Below are 26,281 nucleotides of genomic sequence, written 5' to 3' on the forward strand. Positions count from 1 at the left end.
GTATATAATTGCACATAAGGATGATATTGATGCAATATAAATGTAATTTAAAGGTGTATAGTTCTTACTCAACTGATGACAAGTTAGTCAACATTAACATCATAATGACAAGATTAAATTAATAAAAAATAGCAAATACATCATATTGTATATAGATTCTTAATGTCATCTACACAAAAAACATAGTTATCACTTAATGACAAATCTGAACAAAAATTCTTACCAACAAGGAGATGGAGAAGAATGAGCACAAAGCAAGATAGAGCAAAGAAAAACAAAAAAAGCTGCAATGTATATGTAAAGAATAAAAACATGAGAATAAAGAGAATATTATAATAATAAAAATGATATATTCTAAAAAATGAATGAGTTCAAAATCCGAATTCAAACCCAAAGGTGCCAAAGTTTCTAAATCAAAAATCCATTTGCCCTGTATCTTGCTTAGCTCCTTAAAGTTGTTCTCTCCTCTCCAATCTTTTTTTTTCTTTTGGTATATAACCAAATGTCTTAGTAAGGAGGAATTACCACACTGTGATTGGCGTATCTCCTCTGTATATTGCCCATGTGTTCCCGTATACGAGTTTTAAAGGGTCTGGTGGTCATGCCTACATATTGTAGACCACACGGGCACCAGAGGAGATTCACCCCATTAGAAGAATGACAAGTTAGTACGGATTTAATTTTATATTGTTTATTAGTAGTTTTCGATGTAAAAAATTCTTGTTTTTTCTTGGGATTTTTTTTTTTTTTTTACATGCTCCACACATCAGGATAAAAACCTGGTAGTTGTGCAAAATGATTAACAGTGGATGAGGAGTTAATATGATTTTTAACTAAAATACTACATAAGTTCTTTGTGCCCCGATATACAATTGTTGGCTTTGCTTTAATTATGTCTGTGAGATCTTCATCAGTAGATAATACATGCCAATATCTATTGATAATAGATCTAATTGTATTTGCTTCATTATTATAATTTAAAATTAATAGGGGTTCCTTTTCCCCTTTACTTTCTGTGGTCTTCCTAGTTTTGTATTTCAGAACTGTATGTGCTCATTCTTCTCCATCTCCTTGTTGGTAAGAATTTTTGTTCAGATTTGTCATTACCCCTTTAGGACGGAGTCAATAGTGCACATTCTGATCAAAACATAAACAAAAACTGGAATTGGCGCTATATGTCTGTTCAACCGTAATTCACCGCTGTCACATTAAGTGCACCCACACTTATTATATATAATTTTGTTCAAGAGAAACAGGGCTTTAATTTATCATTAACTATTCATATATGGAACATAATTTATTATGAATAAAATGTAAAAAAAAAAAACGTGAGAAAATAAGATTTCTTTTTTTAAATTTGTATTTCCGTCTGACATTTTAGCTGTAAATGTCATAATACTGTTAGGTTTTACTGCAAAAAAAATGCACATATTTGTAATCAGCGATGTCTCATGAGTACAACAGTAACCCCCATTAACAGGTTTTATGGTGTTTTGGAAAGTTACAGGGTCAAATATAGAACGTTCCATTTTCAAATTGAAATTTTCCAGATTAGTAATGTTACCTTTGAGACGGTGTGGTAGCCCAGGAATGAGAATTACCCCCATAATGGCATACCATTTGAAAAAGTAGACAACCCAAGGTATTGAACGTGGGGTATGTTTAGTCTTTTTTAGTAGCCACTTAGTCACAAACACTGGCCTTTGGATAAAATATCATCGTTATAATACAATTTACACTAATATTTGAGTTCAGCGAAGTCTCCTGAGTAAAACAGTACCCCCTATGTACAGGTTTTATGGTGTCTTGGAGAGTTACAGGGGCAAATATAGTGCTTGCGAATTAAATTCTCTGCACTTTCTCCCTGTGTTGTCAGGCATGTCAATCAAATTTTAATTACTCAAATCACATAATTATGTTAAAAGATTACTTAAATATACATGTAGAATTTTAATATATATGCATTAATAGGTATTTAAATTCTACGTCTATACTAATGTAATCTTTTATGTAATTATATGTGTATGTGTGTGCATATATATATATATATATATTAATTAACAAAATACAGTTAGAATGAAATTACATATAATTTTATTTATTATTTTAATTATACGTGTGTGTGTGTGTGTGTGTGTGTGTGTGTGTGTGTGTGTGTGTGTGTATATATATATATATGTGTAACGTCATTCTAAGTTTTTTTTTAATACTAATATATGTACTTATATTAATATTAAAATACACTTTGTATGACGTTACATATATATATTGTGTGTGTGTGTGTATAAATATATACATTTTAATTTTAAACATGTTTAATTCTTTTTTTTTTTTTTTAAACTACCCACCATCAGGGGGACTGTCTGACATTTTAGACAGTCCCCCTGCTGGCAGATCCACAGCCAGCTATAGGGGCCATGTGATTGCATGGCCCCCAGGGGCCTCATTAGCCGGGGGAGGGCTGCCTGGGCTGTCAGGCATCCCTCCTGAAGAGGAATGCGGCTGAGGTGAGTACACCGGACCTCCAGGGGCTCAAAGCCGTTACAGCGTTCTATGCCGCCGTAACGGCTTTAATCCCACTTAATGCGGGACGGCATAGAACGGCGTTAAGGGGTTAAGTGAGAACTATGTTTTGTTGTGTAGATGACATTAAGAATCTATATACAATATTGTGTATTTGCTATTTTTTATTACTTTAATCTTGTCATTATGATGTTAATGTTGACTAACTTGTCATCAGTTGTGTAAGAACAATACACCTTTAAATTACATTTATATTGCATCAATATCATCCTTATGTGCAATTATATACATGTGTTATTTCCACTTGTTTTTATCCTTATCTTATTTTATTTATTAACAGTTCTTGTTGTTTTTCATTATATGGCGTATTTTGTGATATAACACATTCTTTATCTGAATAGTAATATAAATACTATAAGGGCATATTGCCCTCAATAAAAATAGCAAACCCTTCGTTTGACGAATTGCGGCCATCCGGGCCGTTCGCCAACCGAACACGGGCTCCCCAGGTGGACCACACACTTAGAAGTCGTGTGGCGCTCGTTAACCGATTGCAACATTGTTGCAATCGGTAATTAAAGGCTCTCCTAGGTGGCCGTCGTTCGACTACCGACCATGCGGCGGTCGGCCATCTTGGATCCTTTGTCTCTCCAGCGGTGTTCGGTCGTCGAGCGCCTGGTACTGAAAACGGCTACTCAATGATACGAACACCGCTGGACTTCCCGAGCGTTCGGGAGTTCCGCTCTCATCGCATTATGTTTCCCATCGGTGTTCGGTAGTTTTAAACCGAACTCGATGGTTAAGTGTATTTTATGCGGCGTTTGGTCAGTTCAGCTGGGAGCTGAGCGGTATTCTCCCAAAAGATGTACCTGTGGAACCAGCGGATATCGGGGATTTTAATATTGCCCTCCGCTACAATTGGTGGCAAGCGACGGGATCCGAACTTACAGCCGAAAGCGCAATTCGTGCAAATTGCAACTGCCGAATGAGAAAAGGGAATGGCAAGCAGAATCCAACGAAAGAACCGACTGCCGAAGTGAATGGAGACGGATTATTCTAAACTAAAGAAACAGACGTTAAAGGAACTACTGGAAGCCAGGGGTAAAGTAGCCAGCAGCAAAACCAAGGCGGTACTAATTGCCGAGCTGATGGAGGGAGACCAAGCCCGCAGCGCTACACCCCCAGCAGTCATGGAAGAAACTCTCTATGAGAGAGAGATGAGGACGAGGCTAGCATTTTTGCCGCAGCCTATATCGGAGACCATGATGCATCTGGTGATGGCAAATGTGCAGGAATACGTAATGGCACACAGCCCGCAGCACACACTGACTCGAACAGAGTCCACCACAGGGTCCCTCTACAACCCGGTAAAGCCCAAGATCCCGTACCAGGCCTTCAAAGCATTTTGCGAGGAAAAGGATGAGATTGATGGGTACTTGCAGGACTTTGACTGTGTGATTTACATGAGTTAAAGCGGACAGTATGGGTGCAACTGCTAGCAAGCAAGCTAGCAGGTCGGGCAGCCGAAGCCTACCGTGCTGTGCCCAGTGAGGACAGCAAGGATTATGAGAAGGTGAAGCGAGCAATCTTAGAGAGAGGTATGCCATTACTCCAGAGGCATACCGGCGCAAGTTCAGACACTTGCGCAAACCAGAGCGAGATTTGCACGCGGAATGGGCACACAAACTAGATCAAGCCTCCCAAGGGTGGATACAGGCCAGCAAAGCCACCACCATGGAGGAATTGCGCCAGCTGATGTTGCTGGAGCAGTTTTTTAATGGACTATCCCCGGAGACACAAGAATGGGTGCGGGACAGGAAACCCCTCACCCTAACTGAAGCGGCTAGATTGGCCGACCAACACTTTGATGCACGGAGGCACCAGGGACCAATAGCCAAAAGCTACTCCCGACCCACAGGACTACCTAGCGCTATACCACCTCCAGCGCACACAGCCGCCCCGTTTCGTCCTTCCCAAGGGAATGTACCTCCACCTTCCAGATACAACGGGCGGGCCAACATCCAATGCCACTCCTGTAAACAATGGGGGCATATGGCCCGGGAATGTACCCAAAATCGTGGCAAGCCCACCGGGAATCAGGGGCGTCCAAACTCAGTGCCCAGGGCGGCTGCTCACCATTATCAGAGGGAACCAACCACTCAGGAGTTGTGGAGTGTTCATGCGGAGGAACCTCTGGGTATATTGCATGAGGTAATGTCGGTCCGAGCCACCGATAACCGGCAGCACATCACCGGCAGCTGGTAACCCTTGAGGGAAAGAGGTTCAGGGACTGCGAGATTCGGGAGCTACCTTAACCCTGATAGCACCCCATTTGGTATCCGAGGGAACGCATACTGGCGGATCTGTGGCCGCCCGGGTAGCCGGGGGAGCTGTATACCGACTACCCACTGCGAAAGTACATTTGAACTGGGGTGCGGGAGAGGGGACAGTAGAAGTGGGACTAATGCAGAACTTACCGGCAGATGTTGTTCTAGGGAATGATTTGGGCCAGATGACCTCTGCTTTTGTTCCACAGGCTCCCTACCAGGAAGCCCATCCAGTAACCACACGGCAACAGGCTCGCACCATGGCTCCACCAACGCACTCTGAGGCTCAGGTAAGAGACCAAGACCCCCACCCGACACGTTTATCCTGGGATACCCCGACTAAGTTTGAGGCCGAGGTAAAATCAGATCCCACGCTACAGATATACAGGGACCGGGTACACACTGACCAGGCAGGGTCAGAGGGGGAGCGATACATGTGGGAGAAAGGACTACTGTATCGCATTGCTGCACGTGAAATTGGAGGGTCAGTCACAGTAACGACGAAACAGTTAGTGGTACCCCAGAAGTATAGGCAGGAACTGCTTAGGATTGCACACGACATTCCCCTGTCTGGCCATCTAGGGATGACCCGTACTCTATATAGGTTAACCCACGTTTTGTTCTGGCCAGGGATTTCTAAGGATGTGAGACAGTACTGCACGTCATGTGACATCTGCCAGTGGGTCGGCAAGCGGGGCGACCGACATAAAGCCAAACTCTGCCCCCTTCCCATCATAGAAGAACCCTTTAGTCGGGTGGCTGTAGATATAGTGGGGCCCTTGCCAACCCCTAGCCCCTCCGGGAAAAAGTACATCTTAATGGTAGTAGACTATGCCACCCGCTATCCCGAGGCTATAGCCCTCTCCAACATTCCTGCCGAAACAGTGGCCGAGGCCCTAATGAAGGTATTCTCCCGAGTAGGGTTTCCCCAAGAGATTATCTCCGATAGGGGCACCCAGTTTACCGCCGAGGTCACCCAACAATTATGGAAACTCTGTGGCATTAAGCCAATAGTAAATTCAGCGTACCACCCCCAGTCCAATGGCCTATGCGAAAGGTTTAATGGTACGCTGAAACAGATGCTCCGCACATTTGGATAGGCCCATAGAGACTGGGAAAGGTTCCTATCCCATCTACTGTTCGCGTACAGGGAAGTACCCCAAGAGTCCACAGGGTTTTCCCCGTTTGAACTGCTGTTCGGGAGGAGGGTACGGGGCCCGCTAGACTTAATTCGGGAGCACTGGGAGGGGGAGAGTAGTCCCGATGGGACCCCTATTGTATCTTACGTGCTGGAGTTTAGGGATCGACTGGAGGCACTCACTCAGGCCGTACGCACCAATCTCCAGGCAGCCCAACAACGCCAGCGCCGCTGGTACAATAGGGGGGCCAGAGACCGCAGCTTTCAAGTAGGACAAAAGGTTTTGATTTTAAAACCCGTCCGCACAGACAAGCTGCAGGCCATCTGGCAGGGCCCATACCAGGTGGTGGAACAGAAGTGTGACACTACCTATGTGATTGGCCCCTGCTCAGGGGTAGGGAAAAGACGCATGCTCCACGTGAACATGCTCAAACCCTACCATGAGAGGATAGAGGATGTGACGGCGATATGCGCCTCTGCCTCGGACAATCAAGAGAATCTACCCCTACCCGACCTCTTAGAACCAGAGACCCAGACAGAGCTCTCCAAGGGGGTTCAACTGGGGGAACGGCTAAGCCCTCAAGAGCGTGCCCAGGTACAGGCGCTAATTGTAGCTAAGGGGGCTACCTTCTCCAATTTGCCTGGGTACACTCCGCTGGCCACCCACCGAGTTGAAACCAAGGGACAGCTGCCGATGCGGCAGGCTCCATATCGTGTCCCCGAATCAGTGAGGGCACATATGAAGACAGAGCTGGACGAAATGTTGCAGCTAGGGGTTATCGAGCCTTCCGATAGCCCCTGGGCATCACCGGTAGTGCTAGTACCTAAGAAGGACGGCACGACGCGGTTCTGCGTCGACTACCGGAGGCTAAATGACAAAACCGTGTCTGATGCCTACCCGATGCCCCGGATAGACGAGCTGCTAGATAAGATGGCCCGTGGCCAGTATCTCACTACCATCGATTTGTGTAAGGGATACTGGCAAATTCCCCTAGCCGATGATGCCATCCCCAAGTCGGCCTTTGTCATCCCGTTTGGCCTGTACCAGTTTCGGGTCATGCCATTCGGGATGAAAAACGCCCCGGCAACCTTTCAGCGGATGGTGGATCGGCTACTGGATGGATTCCAAGGTTATGCATGTGCGTACTTAGACGACATTGCCATATTTAGCCAGACCTGGGAGGAACACTTACAGCATATAGGGGCCATCCTAGATCGTATCGGGGAGGCAGGGCTAACCCTGAAACCCAGCAAGTGCCATATTGGGATGGCAGAGGTGCAGTATTTGGGTCACCGGGTGGGGTGTGGACAGCAGAAACCCGAACCGGCTAAAATTGAAGCTGTGGCCAAGTGGCCTACCCCCAGGACCAAAACTCAAGTGTTAGCATTCTTAGGTACCGCAGGGTACTATAGAAAATTCGTGCCCAATTACAGTGCCCTGGCCAAACCCCTGACTGACTTGACCCGCAAGAACCTTCCCCGACAGGTTGTCTGGGCCCCAGAGTGTGAGCAGGCATTCCAACAACTCAAAACTGCTTTGACTAATGCTCCTGTACTTGCCGCTCCTGATCCAACTAAAAGATTTCTTGTCCACACAGACGCTTCAATGTTTGGATTGGGAGCAGTGCTAAGCCAAGTAGGAGCAGATGGCGGAGAACATCCCGTAGCTTACCTAAGCCGAAAGTTGTTACCCCGGGAAGTAAGCTACGCCGCCATTGAAAAAGAATGCCTGGCCGTGGTGTGGGCCCTCAAAAAGTTGCAACCTTATTTGTATGGACAACCCTTTTCCCTACTCACAGATCATAACCCGTTGGTATGGCTGAACCGTGTGGCTGGGGACAATGCCAGACTGTTGCGCTGGAGCTTGGCGCTATAGCCCTTTGACTTTACGATCCATTATCGCCCAGGGAAGCAAAACGGTAACGCCGACGGGTTATCCAGACAAACTGAACTTGAAAAATGATCTGTGAGTACTCCCCCGGACATCCCCAAGCCAATCCGTTGGGATCAGACTGTGTATGCCGGCTTGGTTCTGGGGGAGCATTGTGGCAAACCTAGCCACTTCTGGACTATGATACGTAGAGGTTGTCCATAGGATGTAAGGGGGGACTGTATCTTCTATATTATGTGTGTATTGTATAGCACCGTTCGCATGCTGGCAGCCCTAAGCTACCAGCATGCAAACCCTTCGTTTGACGAATTGCGGCCATCCGGGCCGTTCGCCAACCGAACACGGGCTCCCCAGGTGGACCACACACTTAGAAGTCGTGTGGCGCTCGTTAACCGATTGCAACATTGTTGCAATCGGTAATTAAAGGCTCTCCTAGGTGGCCGTCGTTCGACTACCGACCATGCGGCGGTCGGCCATCTTGGATCCTTTGTCTCTCCAGCGGTGTTCGGTCGTCGAGCGCCTGGTACTGAAAACGGCTACTCAATGATACGAACACCGCTGGACTTCCCGAGCGTTCGGGAGTTCCGCTCTCATCGCATTATGTTTCCCATCGGTGTTCGGTAGTTTTAAACCGAACTCGATGGTTAAGTGTATTTTATGCGGCGTTCGGTCAGTTCAGCTGGGAGCTGAGCGGTATTCTCCCAAAAGATGCGCTCAGGTCCCAGCTACCTGCCGAACGTTCGGTCATTTAAATCTACCGAATAAAATGTGAAAACCGCATTTTAATACAGATTGTCAGTTCTGCTGCACGAGGGGATAATCCACTTAATCGTCCATTTTAGTGGGAGTATCCTTCTCGTGCAGCACAGCCTGTTGGGAAAATTACATTGCATGATGGGAGAAATCCCCTGGATTTACTGTATGGAAACCCCTTGCATGGGGAACTGTATAAATATGCCAGCTGTGAATAAAGCCAGTTAGTTGACTCCCAGACTGTGTTTCGTCCGGTTATTGGGAGGATTTGGGAACTTGCCTTACTTTTCAGCGCTGACTGTGGATGTACCTGTGGAACCAGCGGATATCGGGGATTTTAATATTGCCCTCCGCTACATAGCCATATGAGAGGGGCCAGTGGAGGTATCACTAGGCTGTACTGTAAGCATTTTTTTTTTCTCTGAAAAGACAGGGTTTACTGCAAAAAACCTGAAGGGAATGATTCTACTCACCAGCAGGGACGTTTTAGCCACGAGGCAAACAAGGCATTTGCCTTGGGCGGCATTTTCCAGGGGGCGGCAAAAAAAGCTGCTCCCAAATGCCCAGGGCGAATGTCTTGTTAGCCTTGCGGCTAACTGACAAGCCGGGCGAGGCGAGGGAGCACTTACCTCTCAGCGCTCTGCTCAGCTCCCTTGTGCGCCGCAGAGTGATGCCGGGAGCCGGAATATGACGTCATATTCCGGCTCCAGGCATCACTCTGCGGCGTACGAGGGAGCTGAGCAGAGAGCTATAGGGAAAGTGCTCCCTTGCCAGCGTCGACCGACCAGCAGCCCCACTAGACCCCTTGGAGAGGGAGAACCCTCCCCCAGCATTCCCAAAAGTAAGGAGGTTGGGGGTGTTAAATATTTTTTTTTTTTAAAGTGAGTTTGTTAATGTGAGTGAGTGTCTGTTAGTGTGTGTGTTTCGTAGTGAGTGTGTGTCTGTTAGTGAGTGTGTGTGCGCGCCTGTTAGTGAGTGTGTGTGCGCGCCTGTTAGTGAGTGTGTGTGCGCGCCTGTTAGTGAGTGTGTGTGCGCGCCTGTTAGTGAGTGTGTGTGCGCGCCTGTTAGTGAGTGTGTGTGCGCGCCTGTTAGTGAGTGTGTGTGCGCGCCTGTTAGTGAGTGTGTGTGCGCGCCTGTTAGTGAGTGTGTGTGCGCGCCTGTTAGTGAGTGTGTGTGCGCGCGCCTGTTAGTGAGTGTGTGTGCGCGCGCCTGTTAGTGAGTGTGTGTGCGCGCGCCTGTTAGTGATTGTGTGTGCGCGCCTGTTAGTGAGTGTGCGTGTGCCTGTTAGTGAGTGTGCGTGTGCCTGTTAGTGAGTGTGCGTGTGCCTGTTAGTGAGTGTGCGTGCGCCTGTTAGTGAGTGTGCGTGCGCCTGTTAGTGAGTTGCGTGCGCCTGTTAGTGAGTGTGCGTGCGCCTGTTAGTGAGTGTGCGTGCGCCTGTTAGTGAGTGTGCGGGCGCCTGTTAGTGAGTGTGCGGGCGCCTGTTAGTGAGTGTGCGTGCGCCTGTTAGTGAGTGTGCGGGCGCCTGTTAGTGAGTGTGCGGGCGCCTGTTAGTGAGTGTGCGGGCGCCTGTTAGTGAGTGTGCGGGCGCCTGTTAGTGAGTGTGCGGGCGCCTGTTAGTGAGTGTGCGGGCGCCTGTTAGTGAGTGTGCGGGCGCCTGTTAGTGAGTGTGCGGGCGCCTGTTAGTTAGTGAGTGTGCGTGCGCCTGCCTGTTAGTGAGTGTGCGTGCGCCTGCCTGTTAGTGAGTGTGCGTGCGCCTGCCTGTTAGTGAGTGTGCGTGCGCCTGCCTGTTAGTGAGTGTGCGTGCGCCTGCCTGTTAGTGAGTGTGCGTGCGCCTGCCTGTTAGTGAGTGTGCGTGCGCCTGCCTGTTAGTGAGTGTGCGTGCGCCTGCCTGTTAGTGAGTGTGCGTGCGCCTGCCTGTTAGTGAGTGTGCGTGCGCCTGCCTGTTAGTGAGTGTGCGTGCGCCTGCCTGTTAGTGAGTGTGCGTGCGCCTGCCTGTTAGTGAGTGTGCGTGCGCCTGCCTGTTAGTGAGTGTGCGTGCGCCTGCCTGTTAGTGAGTGTGCGTGCGCCTGCCTGTTAGTGAGTGTGCGTGCGCCTGCCTGTTAGTGAGTGTGCGTGCGCCTGCCTGTTAGTGAGTGTGAGTGCGTTTGCCTGTTAGTGAGTGTGAGTGCGTTTGCCTGTTAGTGAGAGTGAGTGCGTTTGCCTGTTAGTGAGAGTGAGTGCGTTTGCCTGTTAGTGAGAGTGAGTGCGTTTGCCTGTTAGTGAGTGTGAGTGCGTTTGCCTGTTAGTGAGTGTGAGTGCGTTTGCCTGTTAGTGAGTGTGAGTGCGTTTGCCTGTTAGTGAGTGTGAGTGCGTTTGCCTGTTAGTGAGTGTGAGTGCGTTTGCCTGTTAGTGAGTGTGAGTGCGTTTGCCTGTTAGTGAGTGTGAGTGCGTTTGCCTGTTAGTGAGTGTGAGTGCGTTTGCCTGTTAGTGAGTGTGAGTGCGTTTGCCTGTTAGTGAGTGTGAGTGCGTTTGCCTGTTAGTGAGTGTGAGTGCGTTTGCTTGTTAGTGAGTGTGAGTGCGTTTGCCTGTTAGTGAGTGTGAGTGCGTTTGCCTGTTAGTGAGTGTGAGTGCGTTTGCCTGTTAGTGAGTGCGTGTGCGTTTGCCTGTTAGTGAGTGCGTGTGCGTTTGCCTGTTAGTGAGTGCGTGTGCGTTTGCCTGTTAGTGAGTGCGTGTGCGTTTGCCTGTTAGTGAGTGCGTGTGCGTTTGCCTGTTAGTGAGTGCGTTTGCTTGTTAGTGAGTGCGCGTGCGTTTGCCTGTTAGTGAGTGCGCGTGCGTTTGCCTGTTAGTGAGTGCGCGTGCGTTTGCCTGTTAGTGAGTGCGCGTGCGTTTGCCTGTTAGAGAGTGCGCGTGCGTTTGCCTGTTAGTGAGTGCGCGTGCGTTTGCCTGTTAGTGAGTACGCGTGCGTTTGCCTGTTAGTGAGTGCGTGTGCCTGTTAGTGTGTGCGTGTGCGTTTGCCTGTTAGTGAGTGCGTGTGTGTTTGCCTGTTAGTGAGTGCGTGTGTGTTTGCCTGTTAGTGAGTGCGTGTGTGTTTGCCTGTTAGTGAGTGCGTGTGTGTTTGCCTGTTAGTGAGTGCGTGTGTGTGTTTGCCTGTTAGTGAGTGCGTGTGTGTGTTTGCCTGTTAGTGAGTGCGTGTGTGTGTTTGCCTGTTAGTGAGTGCGTGTGTGTGTTTGCCTGTTAGTGAGTGCGTGTGTGTGTTTGCCTGTTAGTGAGTGCGTGTGTGTGTTTGCCTGTTAGTGAGTGCGTGTGTGTGTTTGCCTGTTAGTGAGTGCGTGTGTGTGTTTGCCTATTAGTGAGTGTGTGTGTGTGTGTGCTTGCCTGTTAGTGAGTGTGTGTGTGTGTGTGCTTGCCTGTTAGTGAGTGTGTGTGTGTATGTTTGCCTGTTAGTGAGTGTGTGTGTGTGTGTTTGCCTGTTAGTGTGTGTGTGTGTGTGTGTGTGTTTGTGTTTGCCTGTTTGTGAGTGTGTGTGTGTTTGCCTGTTAGAGAGTGCGCGTGCGTTTGCCTGTTAGAGAGTGCGCGTGCGTTTGCCTGTTAGTGAGTGCGCGTGCGTTTGCCTGTTAGTGAGTCCGCGTGCGTTTGCCTGTTAGTGAGTGCGTGTGCGTTTGCCTGTTAGTGTGTGCGTGTGCGTTTGCCTGTTAGTGAGTGCGTGTGCGTTTGCCTGTTAGTGAGTGCGTGTGTGTTTGCCTGTTAGTGAGTGCGTGTGTGTTTGCCTGTTAGTGAGTGCGTGTGTGTTTGCCTGTTAGTGAGTGCGTGTGTGTGTTTGCCTGTTAGTGAGTGCGTGTGTGTGTTTGCCTGTTAGTGAGTGCGTGTGTGTGTTTGCCTGTTAGTGAGTGCGTGTGTGTGTTTGCCTGTTAGTGAGTGCGTGTGTGTGTTTGCCTGTTAGTGAGTGCGTGTGTGTGTTTGCCTGTTAGTGAGTGCGTGTGTGTGTTTGCCTGTTAGTGAGTGCGTGTGTGTGTGTTTGCCTGTTAGTGAGTGCGTGTGTGTGTTTGCCTATTAGTGAGTGTGTGTGTGTGTGTGTGTGCTTGCCTGTTAGTGAGTGTGTGTGTGTGTGTGCTTGCCTGTTAGTGAGTGTGTGTGTGTGTGTTTGCCTGTTAGTGAGTGTGTGTGTGTGTGTGTTTGCCTGTTAGTGAGTGTGTGTGTGTTTGCCTGTTAGTGAGTGTGTGTGTGTGTGTTTGCCTGTTAGTGAGTGTGTGTGTGTGTGTGTTTGCCTGTTAGTGTGTGTGTGTGTGTGTGTTTGCCTGTTAGTGAGTGTGTGTGTGTGTGTGTTTGCCTGTTAGTGAGTGTGTGTGTGTGTGTTTGCCTGTTAGTGAGTGTGTGTGTGTTTGCCTGTTAGTGTGTGTGTGTGTGTGTGTGTGTGTTTGCCTGTTAGTGTGTGTGTGTGTGTGTGTGTGTGTTTGCCTGATAGTGTGTGTGTGTGTGTGTGTGTGTGTGTGTGTTTGCCTGTTAGTGAGTGTGTGTGTGTGTGTTTGCCTGTTTGTGAGTGTGTGTGTGTGTTTGCCTGTTAGTGAGTGTGTGTGTGTGTGTGTTTGCCTGTTAGTGAATGTGTGTGTGTGTGTGTGTTTGCCTGTTAGTGAATGTGTGTGTGTGTGTGTTTGCCTGTTAGTGAGTGTGTGTGTGTGTGTTTGCCTGTTAGTTAGTGAGTGTGTGTGTGTGTGTGTGTGTTTGCCTGTTAGTTAGTGAGTGTGTGTGTGTGTGTGTGTGTTTGCCTGTTAGTGAGTGTGTGTGTGTGTGTTTGCCTGTTAGTGAGTGTGTGTGTGTTTGCCTGTTAGTGAGTGTGTGTGTGTTTGCCTGTTAGTGTGTGTGTGTGTGTGTTTGCCTGTTAGTGAGTGTGTGTGTGTGTGTGTGTTTGCCTGTTAGTGAGTGTGTGTGTGTGTGTTTGCCTGTTAGTGTGTGTGTGTGTGTGTGTGTGTTTGCCTGTTAGTGAGTGTGTGTGTGTGTGTGTGTGTGTTTGCCTGTTTGTGAGTGTGTGTGTGTGTTTGCCTGTTAGTGAGTGTGTGTGTGTGTGTGTGTGTCTGTGAGTGTGTGTATTTAGAAGGGAGGGGGGGGGGGAGTTTTGTCCTGCCTAGGGCAGCACAAAACCAGGATACACCACTGCTCACCAGAACAAATACAAAAAGCTGTAGTTGTTCTGGTGACTATAGTGTCCCTTTAACTTGCCAATGCTTGACCATAATTACACATTCACAGTAACAAAACAAGCTGTTCCAGACCTTAATTGAATTTTGCTCAAACTGCATTCTTTTTTTTTTTTCTTCTTTTGTTTTTCTGTTTACTAACTTTCTCACTCCTTCTTCCTTCAATACTAACCTTCTCGGTGTTCCTTGCCTATTTGACCGACATGGACAAAATTGTGGATTAAGCGATCTGTAAAACATCCAAACTCCAGACCACAAAAAAGTAAACCTAATATGAACAGAGAATACAAAATTCATCAACATATTTTAGCAGGCAGCTGACCCAGAAGCCATGAAAGTCCTACATTCTAAAATAATTATAAGTAAGAGTACCGATTGCACACAAGCGAAACCTAAAAGATCCCAAATATGTTGCACATAGAAGGCTTATCAATAAACTACAATCTTTGAGTTTGGATTCCAATATTGTTGAATGGGTAAGGCAGTGGCTGAGTGACAGGCAACAGAGGGTTGTAGTCAATGGAGTATATTCGAAGCTTGGGCTTGTCACCAGTGGGGTACCTCAGGGATCTTTACTTGGACCCATTCTCTTTAATATTTTTATTAGTGATATTGCAGAAGGTCTTGATGGTAAGGTGTGTCTTTTTGCGGATGATACTAAGATATGTAACAGGGTTGATGTTCCAGGAGGGATAAGCCAAATGGCAAATGATTTAGGTAAACTAGAAAAATGGTCAGAGTTGTGGCAACTGACATTTAATGTGGATAAGTGCAAGATAATGCATCTTGGACGTAAAAACCCAAGGGTAGAGTACAAAATATTTGATAGAGTCCTAACCTCAACATCTGAGGAAAGGGATTTAGAGGTGATTATTTCTGATGACTTAAAGGTAGGCAGACAATGTAATAGAGCAGCAGGAAATGCTAGCAGAATGCTTGGTTGTATAGGGAGAGGTATTAGCAGTAGAAAGAGGGAAGTGCTCATGCCATTGTACAGAACACTGGTGAGACCTCACTTGGAGTACTGTACACAGTACTGGAGACCCTATCTTCAGAAGGATATTGATACCTTAGAGAGAGTTCAAAGAAGGGCTACTAAACTGGTTCATGGATTGCAGGATAAAACTTACCAGGAAAGGTTAAAGGATCTTAACATGTATAGCTTGGAGGAAAGCCGAGACGGGGGATATGATAGAAACATTTAAATACATAAAGGGAATCAACACAGTAAAGGAGGAGACTATATTTAAAAGAAGAAAAACTACCACAACAAGAGGACATAGTCTTAAATTAGAGGGACAAAGGTTTAAAAATAATATCAGGAAGTATTACTTTACTGAGAGGGTAGTGGATGCATGGAATAGCCTTCCAGCTGAAGTGGTAGAGGTTAACACAGTAAAGGAGTTTAAGCATGCGTGGGATAGGCATAAGGCTATCCTAACTATAAGATAAGGCCAGGGACTAATGAAAGTATTTAGAAAACTGGGCAGACTAGATGGGCCGAATGGTTCTTATCTGCCGTCACATTCTATGTTTCTATATACTTTCAGTACAAACAAACAAGGAAATATCCTCTGCATATGAGAGGACACAAAAGTAAAAAAATAAATACAAAATAAAATTAAACTAGCGAAGCAGATCTAAGTGGGGAAAAAACTAAATGGAAAATCCCTTACACAAGGAAGGAAGGAAGCAAAGGGTTTACCAAAAAAAAAATAGGGGATAAGTAAGAAGGGGGAAAACGAGAAGAGATCTAGAGAAAAGTAGAGAGAGGAGGCAAAGGAGAAGTTTGGACCAAGGAGAGCAAAAATCTTTAGTACAGGAGACAACTTCTCAGCTAACTGAGACTCAAAGTCCTTGGATTTAGTGAATACAAATCTGTGTGTCCAAATCACTGTTTATCTTTCTTAACATTCAGAAGACATGGCCAGCATCAATCATGCACAGCTCCTCAACTTTTCTATTCCAATCCCTAAACGTTTGCGCTGAAAAAAATCAAATGGCAGGCTATAGTGTCTAAAACTTCCTGCAGGAGCAGAACATTCAACAAAATTAAAACAGAGACCCTCATCATAAACTTCCAAAATGTGTCATGTACTATCTTCAAAAAGCCTGTGATCAAGATGCAAGACCGCAATACATGCAAACAGGCTCCAGGTCCCCATCAGGTTGGGTCGGCTGTAGAGCGCAATGCAAGGCGGGGTTCTGTACCAGAACGTCAGTAGCATGCATGATGTTTCCTAGAAAGTATTTATGATTTAGAGAAACTGAGTGGTTTACCTGTACATCTTATCTTTTAAATATGTAAATCGATTTATTACATTGAAATGTTAATAATGATGCTGTCAAACTGATTGCCAAACAGGATGCTTACATTGATCAGCCACAACAATAAAACCACTGAATATCGTTACAATGTCACCTGTTAAGGGGTGGATATATATTAGGCAGCAATTGAACAGTCAGCCAACAGTGTTGGAAGTAGAGAAACTGAGTTTTTAAAACAAAAACAATAGACTCAATCACCCCTATGCCGAGAATGTCCCGGATGGGGGTTGGTCAGTAGGAGTTGTACCAATTCCACCCAGAGCTTAACCCTTATTATTGAGATATAGATCAAGGGAAACCTTAAACAAGAATCCCTGGTTTGGTATTTGATAAAAGTAAGTAACTGATAGAAATGTTTTCAAACAATGGTTGAGAAGATTGCAACAATTTCGCAAAAGATAACCATCTATTCAATGATAGAACAGGCTTTATTTACCATTGCCAAAAATAGACATCAAGCTGACAGTTGTATCTATATGCTAATTGGATATAGTGACCATAAAAGTCAAGACCGTAGGTGATATACTGTATGTCTATAAATTCCCTACCTGAATTTCTACTTACCGTAAATAAATATTTTCCTTAATATAGTGGCAGTATAGCAAAAAGAGGGATGTACTTTCTCACTTTGGGCAAAATATTCTGAAAAATAAACGTAATCAAAGTTAAACCCTTCCTACTCAACCTATATAAAATCATGTCTCCCTCCTAACACCTCAGTAACAGCAAGAAAACCCAGATATGAAATCTATGCAAATTATTCCTTTCAGCCCAGGAAGTAGCTATCATCCTCCTGGAGTGAGCCTTAACAGGAAAAGTTAACTTAAGACCACTGACTTCATACGTAAACTTAATAGTATCTGTAAGTCATCTGGCAATGGTAGGTTTAGAGGCTTCTTTTCCCAGATATTTTCCATGATGGCTTACAAAAAAGGTTATCTGAAAGCAGCAGAGTGGTTAAAGGGACACTCTAGGCACCCAGACCACTTCTGCTCATTGGAGTGGTCTGGGTGCCAACTCCCACTACTCTTAACCTTGCAAGTGTAATTATTGCAGTTTTTTTTATAAACTGCAATAATTACCTTGCAGGGTTAACTCCACCTCTAGTGGCTGTCTACTAGACAGCCACTAGAGGTCACTTCCTGACACATAGCACAGATTATCTGTGCTAGAGCGTTGCTGGACGTCCTCACGCTGTGTGAGGACCTCCCGCGTTGCTCATTTCCTCATAGGAAAGCATTGAAAATCTTTTTCAATGCTTTCCTATGGGGAGCGCTAATGCGCATGCGCGGCATTGCCACGCATGCGCATTAGGTCTCCTTGGACAGTGGGCGGGATCAGTCTCGCCCACCGGCCGACGGAGACAGTAGGAGGAGCGGCGCGGAGGAGGAGACCGCGACAAGGGACATCGTCGCTGCTTCAGGTAAGTGACTGAAGGGGTTTTCACCCCTTCAGTAACTGGCGATTGGTGGGTGGGAGGGAGAGGGTACCTCCAGTGCCAGGAAAACTGATTGTTTTCCTGGCACTGGAGTTTTCCTTTAAGGTAAATTTGCAGCAAAGCATTAAGCACCACAAATAAATCCCAGGTGGGAAAAAATGATTTGCAAAGAGTCCTCCTCAGGAACATAGCCTTGCAAAGTCTTCAAATCAGAAAGTTAGAGCAGAAACTTGTACTTTTAGTGTAGAAACACCGAGACCAGCAACAAAACTATCTTGGAGCAAATTCAAAATGGAATCAATAGAAGGAACGACATGACGACATACCTAGACCAAATGAGTTTATTCAAAATTCTAAGGTAAATCTTGGATGTATATTTTCTTGTGGTATTAAGAAGGCGGCGTATACAATATGGCTCAGAGCAAGACTATACCTGCTACTCAAGATCACAACTCCTATTTTCACATATACCTGTTTTTGATGGTCTCTTACCACAGATTGACCGAACCACAATAGACACAATTCTCTCTTTGACAATACCCCTAGTGCATTGATATTGACCTTACATACTATTGTTGCTTACACAAAGCATTGGAGATATATTTCTTGCTTGGCTAGTGACCCTTCCACCCAGGCACATGTCGAGACCTTACGGTCATTATATTAATGATCATGTACAAAATAACCCTAAACGGCTTTGGGAGGCATAAAAACCTGTGATGATGAGTCACCTCATTTATTTTGTAGTATCTCAAAAAGAAAAGTCACTTGAGTTGAAGATATGTATACATGACCTTTAGGCACAACACACTAACTATATCACAGCACCCATCACTTCTACCCAACTTCTCTATTTTAAAAGCCAGGCAAGCTCCTGAATTTTTTTTATCTCAATAAGAGCACACTCAAGGTTGGGTTTGCAAACACTTTTGAGACGCTTTAGGCTCACACAGCTAATTCGAAGACCAAGTTTAAACCAATCACTTGTGTCCACTCCTCCCTGGGGAACAAGTAATCATTCATAACCAAATTAACAATTTTCTTTTGCTGTTTCCAATCTCTTTACAAAAAACTTCCACTGGATGATCATACTCTTTCATATTTTTAAAATAAGTTAATGTCACATAGCAGAAGAACAAAAAGACTTATTGATCACTCCCATTACTGAACAAGAAATACTTACAGCTATTAAAGCTTTGAAGAATAGAAAATCTTCTGACCCTGACAGCTTTACAGCTGTCCACTAAAAGCTCTTACAATTCCACGTTTGCAATATTCTCAAACCCCTTTTCATAAAATGTGTAAACAGTGAATATCTATCTTCCTTTATTCATGCTTGTACAATTTTCATCCCCAAGCTTGATAGAGTTGCAACCCTCTTTTCTTCCTATCCCCAATCTTTGTTCAATCTCAACATCAAATTTCTTAAAAATAAAAGAAAATCCTGGCCCTTAGACTACAGTCTTTTTTGCCACATATTGTGTCTTCTAATTAATTTGGTTTTGTTGAAAACTGACAGGAAATAGGAATTTGATTGGACTTGACAGTAGTGGCTGAGGTTGCCTCTAATATGTCCCACTATTCCACCCTTCCCTTCTATTCCAAGATGCTAACAAGACTTGCAACTGCGTCCCATACAATCAGGATCCTTAAACTATGATATTTTGGACACAGAAATACATCCTTCTGGGATTCTCTGCAGTTCAAAGTTAAATAGGGCCCTGGAATGAGGCACAAATGACAGGGAGGGGTGCAAAACCATATATAATATTATGTTATTGGTAAGTTAAAGTGTGTTATAACTGGAGTTTGTTAACATACATGGCAGGGTAAACTTTATGACCATAATATGAGTAAAATCAAGTTTTTGTTAAAGGTATTCTCTTGATTGATTTGTAAAGTGTTATATGTAGTCACATGGATGACTCAACATGTGCATCAGGTAAATACATGTATATTGTGCTTTAGTGTGTTTTATGATTTTGTCCCCTTTTGGGTGTAATTTGTTTCCTTTCAAATTGCATTTCAGGTTATGGAAGTGGATTATGGACTTCAGTTACAAATAACTCTGATCAAAAAGCATCATGGGGTTCAAAAATCCCAACACCAAGCTCCCCTTCAATATTTGACAGTTTGAATGCCAGTCCTGGAAAGCCCGAAAAAGACATTGAGATGGCAAAAAAACGGAGAGCCTCTGCTGATATTCTTTCCACTTTCACTTTATTTTCTCAAAGTGGAAATGAACAAAGTTCTTCTTTATCTTATTTGTCAAATCCCTTACTCCTCAAAGAACAGAGCAGTGATCAAGTCAAGACTATGGATCATGACTTTCAAGAGCTTCCTTCCTCAAGTTCATCTGATCTTAATATGAACAGTAGCAAGACTCCTGTTATAGACGACATTCCACAAATAATCAAAAAATCTAGTCCTGGCCACCAAGATGATTGTTTGGAAACTTATCCTGAAGAACTTGACTTGGATTCAGATTTGAAATACAATCCATTTAATTTGGACCTTGAAAGTAATCCTGATGATCACATTATACTTGATGAATATACAGATGAAAGTGCTGAGGTTGATGTTGGAAATGTACAAGAAAAATCCATGTTGGATTCAGATCTTAACAGCAGTTTACCTGAGGAATCTGATTTGAAAGACACCCCAGGTGAGAAATGTGATGGCAATGACCATTCTCAACCTCCACATAATGTGGACTCTCCTTCACATGACATGGAGCTGTCAAATATCCTGCATCTTAAACATGGCAAAAAAATTACCCCAGAGCTTCTCCAGCATTTTAAAGGAAAAGATGTTGACGTGGTAGTCAGCATCCTGAAGGCTCTCTCACCTTACTACACAGAATTTCAGAGTAAGTATCTATTTAATTGCAATAACTTGAACTCTTTCCTTTTTTTTTTAGTTTTTTCTTTCTACATGTTTTTGAAAGTGTTTCATCTGCTCTCTCTCTCTTACTTTTACATGGTCTCTAATAATGTTCTCTTTAACCTGTTTTAGAGTGTGATCTTCAGGAACTTGCTAAAGTGCTAAGTGAAACTGGAACGTTGGGATGAACTTTGACACAAGGAAATGGGTCATTAATTATGGTGCAACTTTTTTCCCAAATCTATCTGCATTGTAAGAAAATGTCTAACTAATTTATGCCATTGTGGATAATACAAGTTGTGGTTTATTTGGTTATTTGGTCTTGGCACCCAGCTCATTTATTAAAATCAAGTTGGTTGTTTAGAACACGATTAAAGGATCACTCCAAGCACCATTACGGTCAGTCAATTAGCTAAACTGTCCTTTGCAAGGTTTATGTCAGGAGAGCTTACAGACGACCCTGCTGAGTTATTTCCAGCTCTCAGGAGATGGTAGTAAAAGCGGGGAGCAGTTCCCAGTGAATCCTAGATAAAACAGTGTGACTCCTTACAATTTTGACTTCCAATAAGGAGAAGAGTTGAGTTAGGGCACTCCTGGTACCAGAACCACTACAGCAATCTGTAGTAGTATTGGTTCTAAGAGTTTTCTTTACATTTCTTTTCAAGACAGTTTTGTGAATGGGGAGTCACTGATTGGCTGACAGCATCATCTGACCACTCTCAGCCAATCAGCAGCCCCCTTGCCGGCAGCACTCTATGCTTTCTGAAACTGAAATTTCAGAAGCTTGATGCCGCCAGTGGGGGAGCTGAGATTGGCGCTGGAGGCTCACTTTTGGGTTAAACTGTTAAAGAACAGTTAAACCGTTGAGGCTGGGGGCCTCCTGGCACAATAACAGCTTCATTTAGAAGTTTTTATGGTGCCTGGAGTGCCCCTTTAACTTTACTGTCTACTGTGTCAGTTTTTAAAGGATTACACCAACCACCATGGCCACTTCTGTTTTTAGAAGTGGTCATGGTGTTGGCAATCGGTATGTACAGAGTTTTTAGCTTGAAACGCTGCCTATTTAGAGAAATCTGTACGTTTATGCTGGAGTGTAGTCATACCTCCAGCATAGGTGGCTTAGTAAGCCCAGTTTCAATCAGAATAATGTAAGTTCTGTAAAAAATAATAATAATTCAATAATCATTTGTCAGCACACACTGCATGCTGCTATGGACATGAGACATGCTCATGATGCTGCCGGCAGTGCTGTGCATGTGGCTTACACACACAGTCCTAGGAACTGACTCAGTTTAATATTCTCCCTCTTTTATGCCAGCACTTACTTAATAGCTTTTCCTTTTTTTCTGGAAATTCAAAATAGTAGTCGTATTTTCTACAAACATAAACTTTTCTTGCTAAGATGATATTGGGGATTTAATTGGAAAGAGAATGAGAATTCCTCCATACATAAAGTTTGCAGATCCTTTTGTTTGGACTTCCCTGATATTTCCAAGCCAGAAGATTAGGATCCTGTCCACCCATTCCTGCAATAGCCGTCTCGGCTCTTGTGGGAAGGCTTCCCATGAAGTCTATGAAGGTCAGCAATGATTTGTCTCTGTTGATTTGAAAACATTGTTACGAGGATTGGGTTTTATTCAGTATATAATCAATGTTAGACAAACGTTAATGTTGGTAATTTTGACCTGGCTTGCCATTGTTGTTTCAATTAATCTCCAAGGTGTTTGATGAGGTAAATGTCAGGGCTCTTACAGGCCAGTCAAGTTTTTCACACTGATTACTGCATGGAACTTGATTTGTGCTCTGGGCATTGTCCAGATTAACTAAAAAGGGCTTTCTCCAATAATACATTGGGTGCATAGCGTAGACTAGAATGCCAGTGTATTCTGCAGAGTGAAGATGCTCCTTAGCTAGGCTTTATGTGCCAAGTTCAAACCATGAAAACTAGTCTCAGACTATTACTTCTTCCCTGTAAGTTTTTACAGTTAATACTATGCAATCAGGAAATGGCTTTCACCTGATATTTGCCATATCAGAAGCCAAGACATCAGACTCCCAGATCGTGAAAGCAAGAATCTGAACTCCAGAAAGTGCATTTCCAATTAAGAGTCCCAAAGTGGAGTGTATGCTTGAACAGTGTGTGCCTGTCATTCAAAACCTTTCTTGCGCTATAACATATGAGATTAGCATAAGTGTTTATGGTGCTTGGAGTGTATTTTTAATCTTAAAGGGACACCATAGGCACCCAGACCACTTCATGTCAATGAAGTGGTCTGGGTGCAGTGTCCCTGTTCCCTTAGCCTAACACTACCTCTAGTGGCTGTCTACCAGACAGCCACAAGAGGTGCTTCCTAGTGTTTCACAGCATCCAGCCTCTTCAAAATCCAAATAGGAAAGCATTGGCTCAATGATTTTCTGTGGGGAAGGCCTAATGCGTGTACAGAATTTGCCGTGCATGTGCATTCGATTCTGGGATCGCCATGATGTTGGCGGAGCCTGAGCCATCTCCGAGGGACATTGGCACTGGAATTGGGTAAGTGAACAAAAGACTATTAATCCTTTATTTGCTGCCTACGTGGCAGGGTGGGGCTACAGTGAGGCTGCTGAGGTACAATAAGGATATGTTAATTAAATTCGTACCACCAAACCAGTACTGTTAGCATCTCCATGATCCCAGGTTTGTGGGTGTTACATGAGTGTAACTCTGTCATCTATGTCGGCAGTGGGTGACCCTACTGAGCAACAATCCCCCCAAAGAACCTGACTAGTTGAGTTTATTTCCAGCATTTCTAGCAATTCTGCTAGTGCAGTTTAAATATGAAATTTCTATTCACTTTTATTATTTATTTGCTGTATGCACCATAATTGATACACTTTAACATAAGCAAGTGTGAGGGGAATTATCAAGGTCTTGTGGCTGTTTTGGAAATGCATATCAGAGTTTTGTCACTTTGGTACAGTGGGTGCTGCCATTTGTGTGAAAATTAGTTTGTATTGCAAATAAGATAAAGTTGTTTGTTTTTTATTTGTATATTTTACAGAGACATTTTCCCTCCTTCTGAAACTGCTGTTGGTTTATTACATTTGACTGTTTAAATAAACCTGATCCATTTCCATTCATGATTCAGTCCAGCTCCACTTTGTAGGAATTAGCATATGCAATGTTTAAAGGGTTACTCTAATTACCATGACCACTTCTGCTTTATGAGGTTGCTAGGAGTCTGGATGTGCAGTGTTTCAGCTTGAAAGACTGCACACTAGAGTATTGGCAGTTGTGTCCCCGGGGCAAGTTGCACCATCAGAACACGACATAGGCAGGCTGGTACTCTGTTCCAGACTGCCTAATGTCAATTCTTTGCATATTTGGTTGGTTGTCTGTGCACTGCACATGCTGCCAACAGATGTAACTGCCCTTCCACACTGAAAGCAGCACTCCCTGTCCCCTCCACTAGCAAGTGTGTGTGTGTGTATGTGTGTATGTGTGTGTATATATATATATATATATATATATATATATATATATATATATATATATATATATATATATATATATATATATATATATATGTGTGTATATGTATGTGTGTATGTGTATATATATATACTCATCTATCATCACACGCCCTTCCTCCTCTACCACGTGCTCTGAGCTCATTTAAATCCTCCAATAAAAGCTTCCGTAAGAGAAGGCCTTGGGATCTTGTTTGGAGCTTTGAGCGACACTGGATAAAGGTTCTGAAACTTATTTTAAAACCTTGAGCCTTTCTTTTGGAAGGACCCTTAAGAATAACGCAAATATGGCATTATTCTACAAAGGGTTGGAGAAAACCTTATACTCCACTCAAGGTTAGATTCTAGTCCTATTTGTATAAAACTAGTTCAGCTACTCTAACTTAAAGGGACATTGTAGGCACCCAGACCACTTCAGCTAATTGAAGTAGTCTGGGTGCTGTGTCCCTTTTGCACTTAGTGCTGCAATGTAAAACATTGCAGTTCCAGAGAACTGCAATGTTTACATTGCAGCTCTAAGTCTGCCCTTAGTGGCTGTCTACCAGACCGCCACTGGGGGCGCTTCCGGAATCCAAACATACTTTTGATCTGTTATCTGATGCTGGACATCCTCACGGACGTCGAGGGTCAGATTTTCCCTAATAGGAAAACATTAAATTATGCTTTCCTATGGGGTGGTCTAATGCGCGCGCGGCCACTGCCTCGCATGTGCATTAGGTCTCACCCGCTGGCTGACGTCACCGGCGGAGGAGCATGGGCGGAGCCTGACCCAGCCCCGAGGGACATCGGCACTGGAGTCAGGTAAATGGCTGAAGGGGGCACCAGGGAGGATGGAACCTATCAAACCTGTAGTGCCAGGAAAACTGCTTTGTTTTCCTGGCACTGTAGGATCCCTTTAACCAATAACCATATTACATTTGACATGTATATCTAATTAAAACCATTATAACCTCTACATCTTATTGTTTAGTTTATTCATTTGTTTTTGCTTGTTTGTTTATTCATTTGTCTTCGCTTGCTTTTTTGTTTTGAGTTTTGTTTTTGTTTTAAATGGGACTTTCTCTGCATCCAGAATCTGTTTCCCCTGGAAGTGATTAGATTCATCATTATGCAGGTAGCAACAAATTTGAACAGCTTAACACAATGATGACACTCCAATCCTTGTACAGTAATAACTATAGTAAGATGTGTGGTACTTAGAGCGGCCTTTAAAGTAACACTCTGTATTGTTTGTACAGTTTTTCAAATAAGTCATTTGTCTCAAATGTGTATTCTAGCATTAAGGCAGATGCTTTAATGTAAATGTTTAAAATTAAAATAGAAACAACTACTTACCTTTATTGCAGCACAGTCAACAGCCTTCTCGTGGTATTTTGCTACGCATCTCTGACGTCATGAGATCACAGGACAAGGGTCCAATCCAATGCCTCTCATTTAGAAATATTGCGGATCTTAGGCACAAGAGCAGCTCTCACTTCCATCTGCCAATGGAATTCCCCTCATAGATAATCATTGAAAGCTATGATTCTCTAAGAAGCCATGAACGACAATGCGCATGCGTGGGCGACTTCGTAGTAGGAATGGGTATGAGAGACTGATAGTAACAGTCACAGATCTCCCATTCAGAGTGCTTGGCGCATGGCTTGAAGCCATGCTTTCAAGCCTTTTAAACAATAGATATACATGGTGTTCGACTACAGGAGACTTGGGGACAAATGAAGGAATTATAACAATGTTGTTAAGAGGGAGTCATCCTTTTTTTTTTTTTCTTTTTTCTTTTTTTAAATGACCCTTTGTGGTGAATTTTACCATCCAGTTCAAGCGCAACTTCCATTCATTCCTACTGCTTACATTTCTTGTTTGAGTAGGTGAGGTTATGGCACCCTGTTCACCAGCATCGTGTAAAAGTAACTGTTCTATCAATACATATTTGAGTGTCTTTGGTGTCTGGAGTGTCACTTTAAGTGGATATTTTTAACCATTTATTACTTGATGCTGTAAAGATGCATGCTAATACACTGCTTACCCAAATCAAACACCGCATTTTTAAAACAAATAGTTTTGGTAAACAAAATGTAGCGATTTAGGTACGTGATGGTTGAGTCTCAAACACATAATGTTTGTATACTGCATATGTCATGATGCCACAGTTATGTAAGGAATACCGTATATACTCGAGTATAAGTCGAGTTTTTCAGCACATTTTTTGTGCTGAAAAACCCCAACTCGGCTTATACTCGAGTCAATGTCTTTATTATGGCAATTTACATTGCCATAATACAGACAGGGGGCTGGCAGAGAGCTCTTACCTCTCCTGCA

At 44.1% G+C, this 26,281-nt stretch overlaps 1 protein-coding gene across 1 annotated transcript in view; it reads left to right on the top strand.

The window, feature by feature from the left end:
- LOC134608799 (uncharacterized) overlaps positions 1-23,570 on the top strand; it is an 82,859-nt gene extending 59,289 nt beyond the window's left edge. Inside the window, exons 16-17 of the mRNA XM_063451907.1 lie at positions 19,599-20,438; positions 20,585-23,570. Of these exons, the coding sequence (XP_063307977.1) occupies positions 19,599-20,438; positions 20,585-20,640 (896 nt within the window). The 3' untranslated portion in view covers positions 20,641-23,570. The remainder of the gene's footprint in view (positions 1-19,598; positions 20,439-20,584) is intronic.
- Positions 23,571-26,281: the final 2,711 nt, after the last annotated feature.

This window comes from Pelobates fuscus, chromosome 4, assembly GCF_036172605.1.
Source record: "Pelobates fuscus isolate aPelFus1 chromosome 4, aPelFus1.pri, whole genome shotgun sequence".
Classification (NCBI taxonomy): domain Eukaryota; kingdom Metazoa; phylum Chordata; class Amphibia; order Anura; family Pelobatidae; genus Pelobates; species Pelobates fuscus.